The 17773-nt window shown below is 49.1% G+C and overlaps 1 protein-coding gene across 1 annotated transcript; it reads left to right on the forward strand.

Moving 5' to 3' along the window:
* The first annotated feature begins 266 nt into the window (after positions 1-266).
* Positions 267-13837, forward strand: LOC144150272 (sulfotransferase 1E1-like). Its single transcript, XM_077682135.1, has 2 exons — positions 267-534; positions 12698-13837. The coding sequence occupies exon 2, from the start codon at positions 12722-12724 to the stop codon at positions 13664-13666; it is 945 nt and encodes a 314-aa protein (XP_077538261.1). The 5' UTR covers positions 267-534; positions 12698-12721; the 3' UTR covers positions 13667-13837.
* Positions 13838-17773: the final 3936 nt, after the last annotated feature.

The following is a 17773-nucleotide window of genomic DNA, read 5'->3' on the forward strand; positions in this document are numbered from 1 at the left end:
GAAGTTCGTCTCCGTTTTGATTGCTGCACTTGTTAGCTACAGACTCGCAACAGCTATCGAAGGTTAAACTATTTCTTAAAACAAATGTACGCCACGAAACCGATAAAACTGAGAGAGCGCGTCGCGTCCAGTACAACTTCTTCTCAGTGATTTTATCGCGTTATTTACGGCATAAAAAATGTAGGGGCAGTTCACTTCTATCACACGTCTCGGTCTTTCGTCTATTCCTCAGTTCTTCTGTTTTGTCCGTCAAGGAAACACCCATTCCACGTTCCGCATGGCTCCCTTCTCGTCATCATAGGAGAGGCGGCGCGGCCTTGGCACGCCACCAACATTTGCCGTCGGGAAGGCTTGCTACATTGTGTCGATTGCGCGACACTCGACAGCGTAGCTCTCGACAACCGTCGACGCTACGTTAGAGCACGTGCCGCCTCATTCCAAGGGTCTGCGTGTGCCCCGCGCGGAGTCACGACCGTATACAGTAGAGTAGAGGAAAGGTTCTGCAAACGCGTCGTAAGTAGTTCTCTAGACAAGGTAAGTAAAAGTGTTTTTGTTACTCGTGCGCTTCGTTCTGCTACGTTAGACGGAGATTACCGAACAGTTCCTATTACGGCTGGTGACTTAACTACGTAGAAACAGCGAGAAGGTTAACGGAGACAAGACGAAGGCGGTAACGTTGCTCGAAGGGAAGGTCAATGCCAAAAATGCTTGTACCTTATATAGCCAACGGCCACACATAAATTACAAAGATTAGGTACACGATATCACACACACAGTACCGGACGCAAAAGTTCTCGTTAAGAATGCACATTTTTGTGAGCCAGTTACCAGGTTGCCAAGTTTGCTTATTTATTGTGTCGGTTACCCTTCTAGTAATAAAAGCTGCCCTATCCACTTATCGCAACGTTCAATTTGCTCCGGGTAACTAACGAAAGGCCCATAATTTAATCTAACTGCGTACACGTGTCGCGAGCCCATCCGGCACCACCAGCAATTTATTGGTGTATCATAAAGACTTCTTGTATGATTTTGCCTTAGTTATGCGCTTGGGCCGCTTGCAGTGGCTACGCAGCCCTTGTACACCACTAGCATCTCGTGGAACTCTGTAGGTTCTCCGCGTTGCGGCCGTTATCTTTGAGCCCTCTTTATTATTCTACAATATAACCACATGAATAATTTCATATATGAGAAAGTGTATCGGGGATATCTTAAGGGGGCTACTTATTTGATTAGGTTTTGCGTGACGGGGGGGTAAAGTACCAGTAGTACAGAGTCCTCCACCCAACTGCTTCAAAGGCAACCAAATTCGCGGCTCTGTCCTGATCGATAACATCGCGAAACTGAAATAAAATCACGCACGCACACGCACACGGACACGCACATGCACACACGCTTGTTTATTTTTTATGTATGTATGTATTTATTTATTTATTGATAGAATATTTTGACAAAAATGGTTGACTGACGATTAAAAACAACAGCAGTGTTTCACTGACATTTCGTCTGGAGGACCAGAAACACGCACGCTTATATAGGTGCGGAAGGTGCGCTACAGTGCATCTTCTTTATGAACATGCGTTTACAGGTTGGGTGAGGATATATATAGAAATAAAGTTTGGCAGTCAAGAAAACCTCGGAAAGCAAAGGGGAGGATAATGTAGGTCATAGAAACAGATAAAGAATTTGGAAAGGAAGAAAGTGGAGAAAAAATGGCCGCGAGGTGGGATCCGAACCCACGACCTCCAGAATACCGGTCTGGTGCGATAACCACTACGCTACCGGCGAGGCTATTTTTTTCCCACCCCTTTTTGGGGTATTTATGTCAATGCACTTTTTCCAGCGCTTGGGGGTGGTAGCCAGTGCCACTCCGACTTCTCGGGGTGAAGGGGACCTTCTTTTGAACCCCCGGGCTGTGACTCGAGTGTCTACGACATGTCGAGAGTGGTGGACCAGCGTTGAACCATCTTAAGCTACCTTTGGCACCAAGACTGCCAGAACAGAGGCCCTCGCTATGCATGTAGTGAATCAGAAAGGGGAAATGAGGAGCTCAGTGAATTTAGACAGAATAAGGGTTGGCAGTCGAGAAAACCTCGGAAAGCAAAGGGAACAATGCGGTAGGTCATAGAAACAGATGAAGGATTTTTTGAGTCAGAAACAAAGTGGAGAAAAAATGCCCGCCGGGTGGGATCCGAACCCACAACCTCCAGAATGCCGATCTGGTGCGATGATCACAACGCTACCAGTGAGGCTGTTTCCCCACCACTTTCTCGGGTATTTATGTTAAGGTATTTTTGTTTGCTGCACTTGGGTGTGGTAGCCAGCGCCACTCGGACTACGCGGGGTAAAGGGATGAAGGGGACCTTCTTTTTGAGTATTTGAGTATTTAATTCTTATTTCTTGGCTAAACCAAGGGGAAGCTGAGACTAAAGGCCGACGTCGCCTGACAGGGGCCTTAGCCACCCGATTTACAGCGAACATAACAACAGTTCTGTTCACAAATTTAAGCATAATAGCAAAATCGTAATAGAGAAATAGCAGAAAGCAAAGTCATTACTACATTTCCTATGTATTGCCGCGAACGATACATTGGGTTTGTTTATTTGTGTTTTGCCTTTACCGCCGGCTGCGCCGGTCTGTGTTATCTCTGCGCCAAGGGAAGCCCGTGTTCCATTCTTTCTTTCTGTGCTGCATGTGTTATCTGTTGTGATAGGGAGAGCATTCCGATCTAACGTGAACAGCCCAGAATAATCTTCTTGGATCTACTATGTTCTCGATGCGAATCGACGTTTCGAGAACCACGCGCGCCAAAAGATAAAAAGCCTGCAGTGCGGACGCCGGGGCATTCGATTCTGCGACGCTCGCCGACGCACGTAACGTCACTTTGTTGACCACTGCTTCGCCGCCTCTGTATTCTTTTCAGTTGTTAGGGGAGCACAAGTTCGCTCCAATAAACTTGTTTCTTTTCCAAACAACTGCTTCGTCCTTGGCTACGTGCCATCTGGTGGAGGTGCTGGGTACGCACCCTTCATGCCCACTACCACCTCTGGAAGCCGCCAAGCCAGTCCAACAAGAGCCAGCCTCCGCGTGCAAGATTTACCACCCGAGTTCGGTCTACTACCGGAGAAGACGAAGAAGAAAAACGTCGCAATCAGCACCATGCTCAACCAAGCCAATCCTCCTGTCGTTCTGCAGCAGCCACGGGAACCGCCATCATTCCGAGGAGCCCCCGCAGAAGACCCAGAAGAATGGTTGGAGAAACTGGAGCGCGTCCGGAAATTCAACAGGTGGGACGACGCAGAAACGTTCCGGCACGTTTTCTTTTACTTGGAAGATTCGGCTCGCACTTGGTTCGAGAACCACGAGAGCTCCTTGACAAACTGGGCTCAGTTCAAAAGCGAGTTCACTAAGACCTTCACTACCGTCGTGCGGAAAGAAAGAGCCGCCCTTTTGTTGGAAACGCGCACGCAACACCCCAATGAAGGCGTTTTGATCTTCGTTGACGAGATGAAGCAGCTATTTCGCCGCGCGGATCCCGAAATGACGGAAGAAAAGAAGTTGCGCTTCTTAATGCGCGCAGTGAAGGAGGAACTGTTTGCCGGACTTGTCCGAAATCCGCCCAAAACCGTCGCCGAATTCGTGACCGAAGCCAGCACCATTGAGAAAGCCCTCGAAATGCTTGCTAAGCAGTATGACCGCAACTTTGTTGGCGCGGCCAATGCGAACGACTTTGGCAGCACGCGGATCCCGGCCGACAGCCTACGCGAGACTATCCGCGCAATAGTGAGAGAGGAGCTGCGGAAACTTCTCCCAACGCCGCCGCAGGCCCAAGTCGCTTCTCTCACCGACGTCATTAGAGAAGAAGTGCAACAAGCGTTGGGAGCTTCTACGCCATCCGAGGTACCCCGAGAGCTACAAGCTATGACATACTCCGCGGCTGTTCGTCGACCCCGCCCTGCTCCAACACGCCGTCAAGAGGCCCCGCCGTACCGCCGCCCACTGTCACCCGCCCGACCCCCGGTAGCCCGAAACCAGACGCCGAGGAAGACGGACGTATGGCGAACTCCCGATAACCGTCCTCTGTGCTACCACTGCGGAGAGGCCGACCACATTTACCGTCGCTGCCCATACAAGAGACTCGGACTGCGTGGTTTCTCCGTCGACGCACCTCGCCCTCTCCCTGGCCAACGACCACGTGAGATCGACGAGTATCTATCTGAAACCAGCCGTGGCCCAGCGCGTTTCAACCGTTCGCCGTCGCCCTACCCATACCAATCGCCGAACCGCCGTACCAACGCTGACTTCGCCCGTGGAAGGTCCCCCAGCCCACGCGGGGGAAACTAAAAGCAGCAACTTCTGGAGGTGAAGTTGCTCTATGGCGAAAAACCGGAAACCCTCCAACGACGCAAGGACTCGCCGAAGACAGTGATTCACGACATGCCCTCATCCCGACGACCCGACCTAACCCTGACGAGACTCCCGAACACGACGACAGCTATACGCCGCGACGCTTACCCGACCTGACCGAGACGTCCGCTGAGAAGACGTGGACAACGACGACGCACAGTGCCCGACCGTCAACACGCACAAGCCGAGATGCGACGCCCCGACGCACCCGGAACTCGAGGAAGGCGGCATCCGACGTCAAGGTGTCCATCGACGGTTTTGATTAAGTCGCCCTCGTAGACACGGGAGCCGACTACTCCGTAATGAGCGGACCATTTGCGTCTAAGCTGACGAAAGTTATGACCAGATGGGACGGTCCGCACATACGCACAGCAGGAGGCCACCTCGTGACGCCAAGTGGAACGTGCACATCGCGCGTCACCATAGACGGCACAACGTACCCTGCGGCGTTCGTCGTTCTGCCTAACTGCTCCCGCGACGTGATTCTCGGAATGGACTTTTTGACGGACAACGGCGCAATAATTGACCTACAGACCAAGTCGATAACATTTTCCTCCGATCACTCCCCGACGCCGCATCCGAAACCCGATCACCGTGCTGCTGTCAGGATCGCCGACGATCACATCACCCTGCCACCCCGCGCAAGCTTGATGATCGCCGTCTACTGTGAGGATGCTGCTTCTGACATCGACGCTATCGTAGAGAGTGATCGAAGGTTGCTTCTCGACCGCGGTGTCTCCGTCGCAAGAGGCATTGCGCACTTTAAGCAACGCCAATCTCACGTTTTGGTCACTAATTTCACCGAAGAGTACCAGCATTTAAACAAGGGAGCTGCAATTGCGTTCCTCGAAGAAACGCAAGAAGCAAGTGATGTGATCGCGGTCGCCGACTTTGAACGCACACCCGTAGAAACCTTCAAGCTCCCGCAGCCATTCGACGTGAATCCGGCGCTACCGCAAGAACAACGAAAAAAATTATTGGCTTTGCTACGTCGCTATAGCGAATGTTTTTCGTCGAGCGCAAAACTACGTCAGACCCCTCTAGCGAAGCACCGAATAATAATCGAAGACGGAGCCCGACCTACACGACAGTCACCGTACCGCGTCTCTTCACACGAACGGGAAGCCATCCGGACTCAAGTCGACGACATGCTCAGCGACGACATTATACAGCCATCGAAAAGCCCCTGGGCTGCGCCCGTCGTACTCGTAAAGAAAAAAGACGGCACATTAAGGTTTTGCGTTGACTACCGGCGACTGAACAAAATCACGAAAAAGGACGTGTACCCCCTCCCCCAAATCGACGACGCCCTCGACCACCTCTGCCACGCGAAGTACTTCTCATCGATGGACCTGAAGACCGGCTACTGGCAAATTGAAGTGGACGAGAGAGACCGAGAGAAAACTGCATTTATAACCCCAGACGGCCTATACGAGTTCAAGGTGATGCCGTTTGGGCTGTGCACAGCACCAGCGACGTTTCAAAGAGTCATGGACACTGTGCTAGCTGGCCTTAAATGGCACACCTGCCTCGTATACCTCGACGACGTAGTGGTATTCGCCCGCACTTTCGACGAACACCTTGCAAGGTTGGAGTCTGTACTCGAGGCCATTCGTACTTCGGGGTTGACGCTGAAGCCTGAAAAGTGCCGTTTCGCATACGGGGAACTCAAGTTCTTGGGCCACGTCGTCAACGCCGCGGGAGTCCTACCTGACCCGGCAAAAACATCAGCCATTGCGAACTTCCCAAGGCCGAAAGACAAGAAGGACGTGCGAAGATTTCTCGGGCTGTGCGCATACTACCGGCGCTTCGTCGCAAACTTCGCACGAATTGCAGAGCCACTCACGCGCTTGACGAAAGATAGCACCCCTTTCAGCTGGGAAAACGACCAAGAAAAAGCATTCGGCGAGCTGCAAAAACGCCTGCAAAGCCCGCCCGTGCTTGCTCATTTCGACGAAAATGCCGAAACGGAAATGCACACGGACGCCAGTGATGTAGGCTTGGGTGCCGTCCTTGTCCAAAAGCAAAGCGGCTGCGAAAGGGTAATCGCCTATGCCAGCCGTGGTCTGTCGAAGGAGGAGAAAAACTATTCTGCCTCTGAGAAAGAGTGCCTGGCTATTATATGGGCGATTTCAAAATTTCGCCCATACGTGTATGGAAGGCCATTCAAGGTTGTAACAGACCACCATGCGCTGTGTTGGCTCGCCAATTTGAAGGACCCCTCTGGCCGTCTTGGGCGGTGGAGCTTGCGCCTGCAGGAGTTCGACGTTACAGTCGTTTATAAATCCGGCAGGAAACACTCCGACGCCGACTGCCTGTCCCGCGCCCCCGTCGACCCACCACCACAAGACTCTGATGAAGACAGCGCGTTCTTCGGGATCGTGACGGAGAGCGACCTAGCCGCCCAGCAGCGTGCTGACCCCGACTTACGCGTCATAATCGAGTACCTCGAGGGATGCAACGTTGCCGTTCCTAGGACCTTCAAACGCAGCTTACCAGCATTCAGCCTGAGAAACTGCGTCCTTGTGAAGAAGAATTTCAGCCCCGGAACAAGAGCGAATTACCTTCTCGTCATCCCCGCGGACCTTCGTGACGAAATTTTGGAAGCGTGCCACGACGACCCGTCTTCCGGACATCTGGGCACAGCCCGCACTATTGGAAAAATCAAGGCGAGGTACTACTGGCCCGGCCTTACCTCTGACGTCACCCACTACGTCCGGAGCTGCCGTGACTGCCAGCGACGAAAAACGCCGCCGACAAGACCCGCCGGACTTCTGCAACCGATCGCCGTCCCATCGAGACCATTTCAACAGATTGGAATGGACCTTTTAGGCCCGTTCCCTACGTCACGATCACAGCACAAGTGGATTGTCGTAGCGACAGACTACATGACGCGCTCCGCAGAGACCGCCGCTCTTCCGAGGGGGACTGCACAAGAAGTGGCGAAGTTCTTTGTAAGCCAAGTTGTGCTGCGACATGGAGCCCCGGAAGTCCTAATCACAGACCGTGGAACGGCATTTACTGCGGAGCGGATGCAAAGAGTATTACGCTACAGCAACACGGATCACCGAAGAACGACGGCGCACCACCCCCAAACGAACTGAGTAACACAACGTCTGAACAAGACAATCGCAGATATGCTGTCAATGTACGTTGACGTTGAACATAAGACTTGGGACGAAGTGCTCCCGTATGTCACGTTTGCGTACAACACGGCTATCCAGGAGACGACGCAGCTGACGCCGTTCGAGCTTGTCTACGGTAGAAGGCCGACTACGATGCTCGACGCCATGCTTCCGCACGTAGAAGACGACGACCTCAACGCCGACGTCCACGGATATCTTCAACGTGCGGAGGAGGCCCGCCAGCTCGCTCGAGTTCGTATAACGGACCAGCAGCTGGTGGATGCGGGCCGCTACAACCTCCGACGCCGAGACGCCGAGTACCAACCAGGGGATCGTGTGTGGGTTTGGACTCCCATCCGACGACGCGGACTCAGTGAGAAGCTCCTGCGACGGTATTTCGGACCCTACCAGATTCTACGACGTGTTGGCCAACTTTCCTACGAAGTGATCCCCGATGGTGACTCCGGCACATCACGACAACGCACGCGGCCTGAAGTCGTCCACGTGGTTCGCTTAAAACCTTTCTACGGACGATGACGAACTTTTATTTTCATTTGTTCGAAATGTCGCTTATGTTACCATCGGGTCGATGCACTCTTAGAGGGGGGGTAATGCCGCGAACGATACATTGGGTTTGTTTATTTGTGTTTTGCCTTTACCGCCGGCTGCGCCGGTCTGTGTTATCTCTGCGCCAAGGGAAGCGCGCGTTCCATTCTTTCTTTCTGTGCTGCATGTGTTATCTGTTATGATAGGGAGAGCATTCCGATCTAACGTGAACAGCCCAGAATAATCTTCTTGGATCTACTATGTTCTTGATGCGAATCGACGTTTCGAGAACCACGCGCGCCAAAAGATAAAAAGCCTGCAGTGCGGACGCCGGGGCATTCGATTCTGCGACGCTCGCCGACGCACGTAACGTCACTTTGTTGACCACTGCTTCGCCGCCTCTGTATTCTTTTCAGTTGTTAGGGGAGCACAAGTTCGCTCCAATAAACTTGTTTCTTTTCCAAACAACTGCTTCGTCCTTGGCTACGTGACAGTATTATACAAAGCATAGGTGTTAAATTCACAGAATGATCACAGTGCACACATAAACGCAGTAATGCAGTAATTCGTACGCATGAAGTTTCATCAGTTACACTACTATGTCACAATTAGGTATGGATGAATTTTTGTTTGTAATTGTGTTTATTTCTACCTTTAGGGGAACATGCAGACATATATTCAACCCCGGGGCCGTGACTCGAGGGTCTACGACATGTCGAGAGCGGTCGACCAGCGTTGAACCCTCTTAAGCTACCGTTGGCACCAAGACTGCCAGAACAGAGGTGTTCGCCATGCATGTAGTGATATGTGTGTATATATATATATATATATATATATCAGGTAAGTAGAGAGAGAAACACACGAGAAAAACATTAACAATAAAAATAAAAATAAAAGTTTCGTGATCCTTCAGGAAGACTTCTTTGCAGCGTTGTGCAGCGGGTTGAAAAATGCGACGCAAAGTCATTGCCTTGCTATTATCCCAGAATAACTGCAGATAGGGTATCACGTATTTCCATTGCTTGAACTACTCGGTCCTTGTGCTTGCGTAAACCATTTGAAACGCTTTCTGCGATCAAATTGACTTTTCTTGCAATGTTTATTTGCTGATAGCCAACTGCTTGGTTAAGCTGCTCTATATGCTCAATTCCGGCGAAGAAAACATATGATATCCAATTTGCAGTTCTTGGCGATGATAGCAAGAAGACCAACAAATCCCATAATTTTCGAGCCGATGCACAATTCTGCGCTGAACTGGAATACACGGGGCGTATTCGACCGTTGCGCATTCGCAAGGTCAACGCCGGTAGTTACCCACGAAGGTGTTGGCGATTATCAGAACACCAGCGCCTTCCTCACGGCCGGGTTTCAGCGAAGGTGCGTGCGTGTTTCATGCACGCCTCCGCTTTAGCGTGATTGTGCCCCTGTGGTTAGTTCTGGAGTGCCAAGCAAGGTGCTTCCACCGCCGTACAAGGAGCTGCTCCAGCTGCCGCTGGCGTGTTGCGAGTGAAATTGAGCGCGACAGTACCCGTCTTTGTTCCTTCCGTTGAATACTTTACCCCCAATACCCAAACTACTGTACCGAGATAAGAATACAGTGTTACGGCACTCTTTTCTCATATTGTTCGGCTCCACCGCCATGATCGTTGGTAAGTTCGCATTCCATGACATTTTCTTACACTGAGACTCTTCATGGGCGCCCTTTTGTGGTCTTTGCATTTTAGTGAATCAACTCTGGTAGGTTTAGCCTGTCCTCCCTGATATGCGGCTGCGCACGACTGACGTCTTTCCGCACACTAGTCGAAGATAACGCGTGTAACCCAGCAACAGAAGTGTCTGAAGATACCGTTCTTGTGCATCTTTTGCAGTGTTACCAAAACACCCGGTCGAAGTTAACACCGAGGCCTGCAGAATATGAGATGGATGCGCGGCCTACTACGCTACAGAGGCAGATAGGCCGCAGATAAGGCAATAACAAAACACTGATAAACACCAGAATTGGCCGCCACTGCAAACTTGGGTGCCTCTGTGGCGGTATTCTAATACTTAGCTGGCGATACTAACCCAACCCTGCCGCTACCTGGCTGGAGGTCACCGGGTGCGCCTGACCGGCCCCCCACGGGAGCGGCCCCCCACGGGAAAGTGGGGGGGCCGCTATTCTAACAAATACGAGTGCGGCAACCTCGGAAGCTTTGTTTGGCAAGCACTGTATCGTTCATTTATCATTGTCGCCGCAAAGGAACAAGGCACTGTCATTACATAAAATATGAATGAAGCGTGTTTAAAAAATTGGACGACATCACGCCCTGTAAAAGATGATGTCCTGGGCATTTGTTGTAAACCAGTACACATGCTGATGGGGCAGGGTACGAAACGTTCCTCGTTGTCTCTGGCTGTTTGCCGCTTGCACTCGGCTTCCCTTGCGAGAAATGCTGTGTACTGCCGAAGGCACTCGTCGTATTGGGCGAGAACGGCTGAGTCCTGCCTTGCCGGCCGCAGACGTTAGCCCTTGAATGACGTCAAACCCCCCCCCCCCCTTTCTAGAGCAGCTGCACCTAATCTTAACCCGAACTAATGAGAGGTCCCATTGTTTCCCGGCGCCTTTACATCCATCACGCGGATTCTAGGCTTGTTTCATATTTTTTTTTCTTTACAGTAATGCTGAGCTCTCTTCTGCACGCCTGAGTAGCCTGGTGCAGTGGCTGGCTGTGTTGGGCGACAACAGCTGTGTCCTGCCTGGGTTTTTTTTTTGTTTACGACGCAAAATTTTACTTCAAAAAAAGTGGCATACAGCTTGGCCGTTTTAAAGTGAATTTTCTTTGCTAGGCCTACATTTACCAGAAGATGGAATACATAAGGGGCTCGGACTTGTGTGAACACGCGGGATGCCCGTGATGCTCTTAAAACTATTTAAATAAACGGTCTTCAGTCAAGGCGCACAGTGCTAGTAGACAAAATAATTTTTTATTACTTCAGACGTAACCACTCTCCCGTATTTCTCTTTTGTTACACTAATGAAGCTTTACTTTCAAAATTGAACCCGGTGTTTAACCCTTGTTGCCGGTGGCGATCCTATATGATGAACTATAGCAGTTTCTTAAATATATTGAATAACACGATGGGCGTTGAAACTATACATAACAAACGTATTTTCTAATTTGATATAATTACTTTTACAGTACTCATTAAAGTGCCTGTAAATTTTAAGTACGCGTCATTGCTAAAATGGCGGTGTGTTCAAATGCTCAATTCATATAGGGGCCATTACTTTCTTCGGCGTTGATTAATATATTTTATATGCGTATTCAGTCTAAGTGGACAACACAAAATATTGGTATAGAAGCATAATATTTTGTTTATTGCAGCTTGATCGTCGAACGGAGTCCTTACACTACTTAAACCTCGTACGTTTCCTGCCTTCTATTCAGTTCTTTCTCAAAACACACAACCACCCACTTGCAAAAGAAATTAGGAAATGTGCCGCACATGTATATTTAGCATAAATTCGCCTCCACAATGGAAGGTCGAAATGAAAGAGAACAGGTATTTTAAAACGCTTGAATCCGGGAAGCATTGCGCAACCATCGTGGGACATATGATAAGGAACAGAGCGACACACACGGCATCATGTATCCTGGAAGCAATGGCTGCACTGACAGCCACGGGTACGCGGCACGCATTTGTCAGCATTTCCTACCGAAAAAAAAAACCCTGGGCATTATTGGTCAAGGTAGGGGCTCCAGTAGATGAGCAGAGGCTCTGGGTTCAAATCTACACTCCTCCGAAATTTTTCTCTGGGAACGTTTTTTTTTCGATTTTTCGAAGGCGAGATAACTCAGGCAACCACTCCAATTATTATATTTAAACGCAATATTTTAGAGAGCAAAATGGAGGGATTTATACAACCTGTGCATAGCACATATAATTCCGGGCTGCGCACTTTGAGAACTCCTCCTTAAGGTAGTAGAAAAGAGCTGCTGATAGGCCCTGAGTCACTGAAAACTAATGCAGAGAATGTTTGTGTGCGGAGGAGAGTAGTATCTATTATCCTTCTGGAATGCAGTAGATCGTAAGAAGAGTGTTTATCATTTGAAAGAAAAAAAAAACAACGTCGTTGGTATGGCCTGTTAATACAATTACACTTTCAAGGGTGTACAGCGTCGGCGTTTTCATTTAAAAAGGTGATGTGTTCGTTTACTAATGGGTGTCAGTTCAAAAAGGCCGGGCTTATTTTGAAGCGTGCTAATTATGGTATAAAGCTTCAATTATCCGTGCGTAGAGAAATCTAAGGCGTGATTGCAGGGAGGCGAAAGCTCGCACAAATATTGGTTGGATAAGATTAAAGTCCTAGTTTTATATTCATGCATATTACTTTCCTATTGTCTACTATATGTGAATAGAAATGAGCACGGTAGCAGTTTATATTACTTGTAAAATACATTTCACAAAAAAACCTGCTGTATTCGCGAAATGAGAAAGGCTATTAGCGCTGCCCACTTGATGAAAAAAACCACGAAAATAGTTTTGGTTTGTTCCCGAACAACCTCTATCGAATAAATTGCTCAATAACAAAGCTGCATTTCCAGTTCAGTAGCGAATGATGGTGCTTCTTTTCTTCACAGGGCTGCCTTGCGCATTCTACTGTCATGGACATCAATGCCTACCGAGACGTGGAGGGCCTGTGGATGCACCAATTCTTTCACGAAGATCTGATACGGTCGGCCCTGTCTTACAAACCACGACCTGACGACGTTTTCATCGTCACGTACCCAAAATGCGGCACAACATGGATGCAGTACCTCATCCTTAGCATCCTCTCCAAAGGCAACCCACCTAAATCACTACCAGACTTCATGTTGGCGTCTCCTTACCTTGAACTGATGGGTGCCGAATCAGCGGAAAAGATGCCCAGGCCAGGTCTTCTCAAGACGCATCTGCCGTTCCACAAGCAGCCTTACTCTGAACAAGCAAGGTACATATACGTGACCCGTAACCCTTACGACGTATGTGTGTCGTTCTATTACCACCTGAAGAGCATGACGCCGAAGACAATTGAGGACGTTTCATTCGCCAGGTTCCACGATTTGTTTCTGTCCGACAGCATGTCTTACGGTTCTTATTTTGATAATTTGCTGTCGTGGTACGAGCACCGAAACGACCCAAATGTGCTTTTCTTCACATACGAACAGATGAAGAAAGACCCGAAGTTTTGGACTGTCAAAATTGCCGACTTTATGGACCGAAAGTACGGCGATGAACTTCGAGAGGACGAGACTTTGTTGCAGAAAGTATTGGACGCCTCTAGCTTGAAAAACATGCAGGGCGTATTCAACGATCATATGCACACTCTTGTAAAGGACCTATTGAACCTACCACCCGAGAGGATGATCAAATCCATGGAAGTCTACAGAGACAAGGTTGACAAGCAGGTGGAAATGCACGAAGACAAGGGATTCGTTCGAAAGGGTGTCGTCGGTGACTGGAGGGCTCACTTCACTCCTGAGCAGATTAAAAAGACAAAAGCGTGGATCGCCGAGAAAACGAAAGGCTCAGACGTAATGGGTCTGTGGAAAGACCTTGATCTACCTTGATCAAGTCACCTATTTCTTCTTTCAATGTAGCATGACGGGAGCAAGCAATGTACTTTATTATAAGGAGCAGTTATTGAGTGCGTCTGTTGTCCTTTTGCGGCTATCGTCCATTGTATTCGATTGAACTTTATACATTGCTGTAAATAAAGCAGTAAACGTTCCCGGAATTGATATCGTCAGAAAGTGTGCTTTTTAAGCGTTCCGATTACGTTTGGTTCAATTTATTGAACTGCACCCATAGATTTATTTTTCTTGCATGCGAAAAATACGTTCGTTTTATATCGGATTTTCCGTCCTCCACAACACTTCTGAGTTCTTTCGGTATCGTGGAACGACTGGGCAACTCACGGGTGGCCCACCACTCCGCGCTTCCCTCGATACTTTAAGAGGTCGGTCCATTGTAGCGAGGAGAATTCCCTGTAAGTTTGTAGCAGTTGCTTCGGGTTTTTAATGTTTTGGTGGTGTTGTGAGCGAATGTACCTGCTGAAACAAATTCTAGTTGGATGCCCTGTTTTGTTGCTTGCACGAATGGCTATGGATACTCTAGGGCAGCTTCAATGTTTGTGTACGCAAGCCTCAAGAGCTGTGAGAGTTTCTGACAATTTTTACACCTGGATCCATCCTGCACGAGTTTAAATATTCATTTTGTATTGTTTCAGTCATAATTGTTTCCAAACTTGTCTACATGACTGAATAACTGAGAAAGGCTCCTCTGACTCGCCGCGGTGACTCAGTGGCTAAAGCGTTGCGCTGCTGAGCCCGAGGACGGGGGTACGATTACCGGCCGCGGCGGCCGCTTTTCTGATGGAGCGAAAAGCAATAGCGCTCGTGTGTACGAGATTTCGGCGCACGTTAAAGATCCTCAGGTGGTCAAACTTATTTCGGAGTCCTCCACTACGGCGCACCTCATCATATGGGCTGCGTCGGCGCGTTAAACTTTAAAATCAATCAGAAAGGCCGGTCTAGATACTGTCGTCTACGTAGGAGATTGAGTGGTCGTGGAAAAGGTGCGTCGGTTCACAAATAATTTCTTCTGTAACCGTAAGATACGGGCCTTGCGTTTCCCAGAAGTCATGGAACAGGATCCTTACAGCTGAACCTGCATTCGCGTTTGTAGGGGTCAATTTGTCTAAAGTGGGGGGAATTTAGCCAGCAACGAGCACCATCTACAATCCCACATTTTCTCAACAGTGTGACACAAAGGCGGCTCCGGTACACTCCAAAGAGCGGTAACAGGTAAGACAGCGCGTGTAATCAGCCCATGTTTTTATTGTGTCACCATTCCTTACCAAATACCACATTGCTGGTCATGAGTAATATGGTAAAAGTACGCAAATAGTATAATACAAATTAAGCAAAAGCAAAAGAATAATATAAAAGCAATATTAACGCAATTTAGTTTTTGATGAACAAATCGGGTACTCAGAGTCCAGTGCAACAAACAAACACATAAAAGTAAAAAAAACTCATTAAAATGTCGTAAGGAGAAATGGGCCTTCGTGGGTTTATATATCTTATCTATAACGAAAAAAATGGCCCTATTGAGAAATAACAAAACAAATCCAAATGGTGTAATAAAACCCTGCGGTATTACTGAGTTAGGTAAACAAAAACATTAAAAGGCACTTTTTGGGTTCACCCGTTTATGCCACCCAAAAATGCCAGGTAGGGGAAACGGAGAAGGGGTTTATAAATTTTCACACGTTAGAAGGGACGTCTCAAAATTTCTGCGTCTTATTTTTACTGCGGAGAGCTTCGCTGTTATCTAAAAGTTGTGACAGCAGTTCCAGTGCAGCGCAATCGAAGCAGCTGAACCAACGTAGGTAGTTGAAAACACGCGGCGAAACGCCACTGCAGAAGTCGAATGCAAAACTAAAGGATTCTCTGTGACACCCTCCTGCCTGTGCCGTCGTTTCTCGAAGCACATCCGGTTTCTGTTCTAAATATTCACATGAAATAAACCGCATTTCTAGAGTAAGTGACGAAGTTTGTAGTACCGTCCGCTGAGCACAGACGTTTCCCATTCGGACAGATCTTAGAAGGTGCCGCCTCGCAACTTGCCCTTTAACTCGAGCCCGACGCTGTTCCTTCATGGACTACGAATGCTAGCGCCGCAGCATGATTGAATTGGCTGTCCACGTCCGCTTTTCAGCATAATTTAGTTGCAAGATATTCCTCGATGTTGCCAACAGCGCGCCAGGAACAATACGACATACAAAATGCGCTTTGTGCACACAAAGGAATGAACTTCCGCTTCCAGCTCGACATAGTAGCTTCGAGCATTTAGCGTCGTTTGCGGTTTACACTTTAGAGAACATGAGCCTAAGTCGTACACGTGGCTCTCCGCGTTAAAGGTGTCCGCATTCACAAGACTCAGTGATCTGTACAAAGCCCTTGCGGCTATTTAGACTTCGAAAGCCGCAGAGCAAGAGCAGCATGCGTAATTAACAACCCCCAAATGGGTGTGTGCCGAAACCCCCCAAGGTGTATGCGCCAAAAAAGAAGGTACGAAGTCTGCCAACAGTGAAATGAACAGGGAGAGGAGAGGAAAAGCAAGGAGGCAAGAGTTGGAAGAAGGAAGAGGTGAATACCAGGCTACGCTCCTGGAACCGACTCCAGCGTTATCGGGGCCTGACGCCGCCTCAGGCTTACTGACGGGAACTCCAGGCGACGATCGTGGATGAAGACCCCGAGGCAAATGCCACATCGGTGGCTCCAAGTTACCAGCTACCCACCGTGGTGGCTCAGTGGCTAAGGCGTTGCGCTGCTGAGCACGAGGACGTGGGTTGGATTCCCGGCGGCGGCGCCGCTTTTCTGATGGAGGCGAAAAGCAAACACGCGTGTGTGTACGATGTTTCGCCGCACGTAAAGATCCACAGGTGGCAAAACTAATCCGGAGCCCTCCACTACAGCGCGCCTCATCGCCTACGTTGCGCCGGCCCGTTAAACCCGCCAATGAATCAATCAATCGAGGTTACCAGCTAAGCTACCGGGCTGCGACGCTCGGGCTACGGTACGACGCCAGTTCACCATCGTACCTAGGGCTACGCTCTCTTGGCTGTTGGCGGTGACGGCTGGGCCCACTTCCGGGAACCCTCTACGAGACACGGCAGTTGCCTTCATTTCTACATTAAACAGGAAGACATCTGCTGTAACGTGACGCGACACCATCTTTCTCGACGTTCAGGCGAACTCGAACCGAGAGAACACTTCATTGACTGTTAATGTACTTGTCGTGTGGTCTCAAATATCCTCCTCATAAATTGAATGTTTTTTTTCTGTGTATCCTGTCCACTTAATGAATTGACGTGACAGTATGTCCATTTGAAGGACTCCCCACTGGCCTTCAGCAGCATTCCGCTCATGACATTTTTTGCCATGGCCAACATCAACGCAGTAGAGGTACCTGAAGTATCATTTTGTTCGCGAGGTCTTTATAACACGGAAAGATCACTCTGAAACGATAGGCTCAATCAAGGATCACACAGGCCACAGTTAAGCAAATAAGCCACATCAGAAATACCAACACCTTAAAGGAAGCTCAGGTGCCCACGCTAGTCCGTCTTATACGTGTCGGCCTAGTGGTGGCACGAGTTCGGAATAGATAAAATGCGAAAAAGGTCTGCACACTTCCATGGCAAAACCAAGTTCGCGAAACCAGCGAAACCGGTTGGCCTTACGATGCGTCCGCACATGTTCCAGGAACAAAACTTTACCGAACTAAATAACCGATTTTCCGTTGATTAGGAGTGCAACGAAGAAAAGAAGAGCCCCACAAAGAAGGAGTGCTATACGCACAAAAAGAGCCAGCTGCTACATCCGTGGCTCTCAGAAACTACAAGTGGCCCGACGCTCATTTTATTTGAAGCTTGCACGAGGCCTGGGAGGTCATGATGAGAGAAGACGGATAAGACAGGCCACTTGCCCTGGCCCGATTCCAGAAAGCACATGTGCCGCCGACGATGGAAGCGCAGATGGAAGCAGAAGCATGAACCACTACAGTACGGCTAACACGAGCATTAAAACAGATTTTTATCGCAACGGGCTGATCTATTATTTTTATGAACAACATCAGATGCAGGGGCGCTCGATGGCAGCTGAAAGTGA

The sequence above is a fragment of the Haemaphysalis longicornis genome, unplaced genomic scaffold, assembly GCF_048455015.1.
Source record: "Haemaphysalis longicornis isolate Haplotype H1 unplaced genomic scaffold, Haemaphysalis longicornis Haplotype H1 scaffold_8, whole genome shotgun sequence".
In the NCBI taxonomy this organism is placed as follows: Eukaryota; Metazoa; Arthropoda; class Arachnida; order Ixodida; family Ixodidae; genus Haemaphysalis; species Haemaphysalis longicornis.

Bases quoted from the DNA above. Each gene is read 5' to 3' on its own strand.
- LOC144150272 (XM_077682135.1), top strand. From the start codon at position 12,722: ATGGACATCAATGCCTACCGAGACGTGGAGGGCCTGTGGATGCACCAA.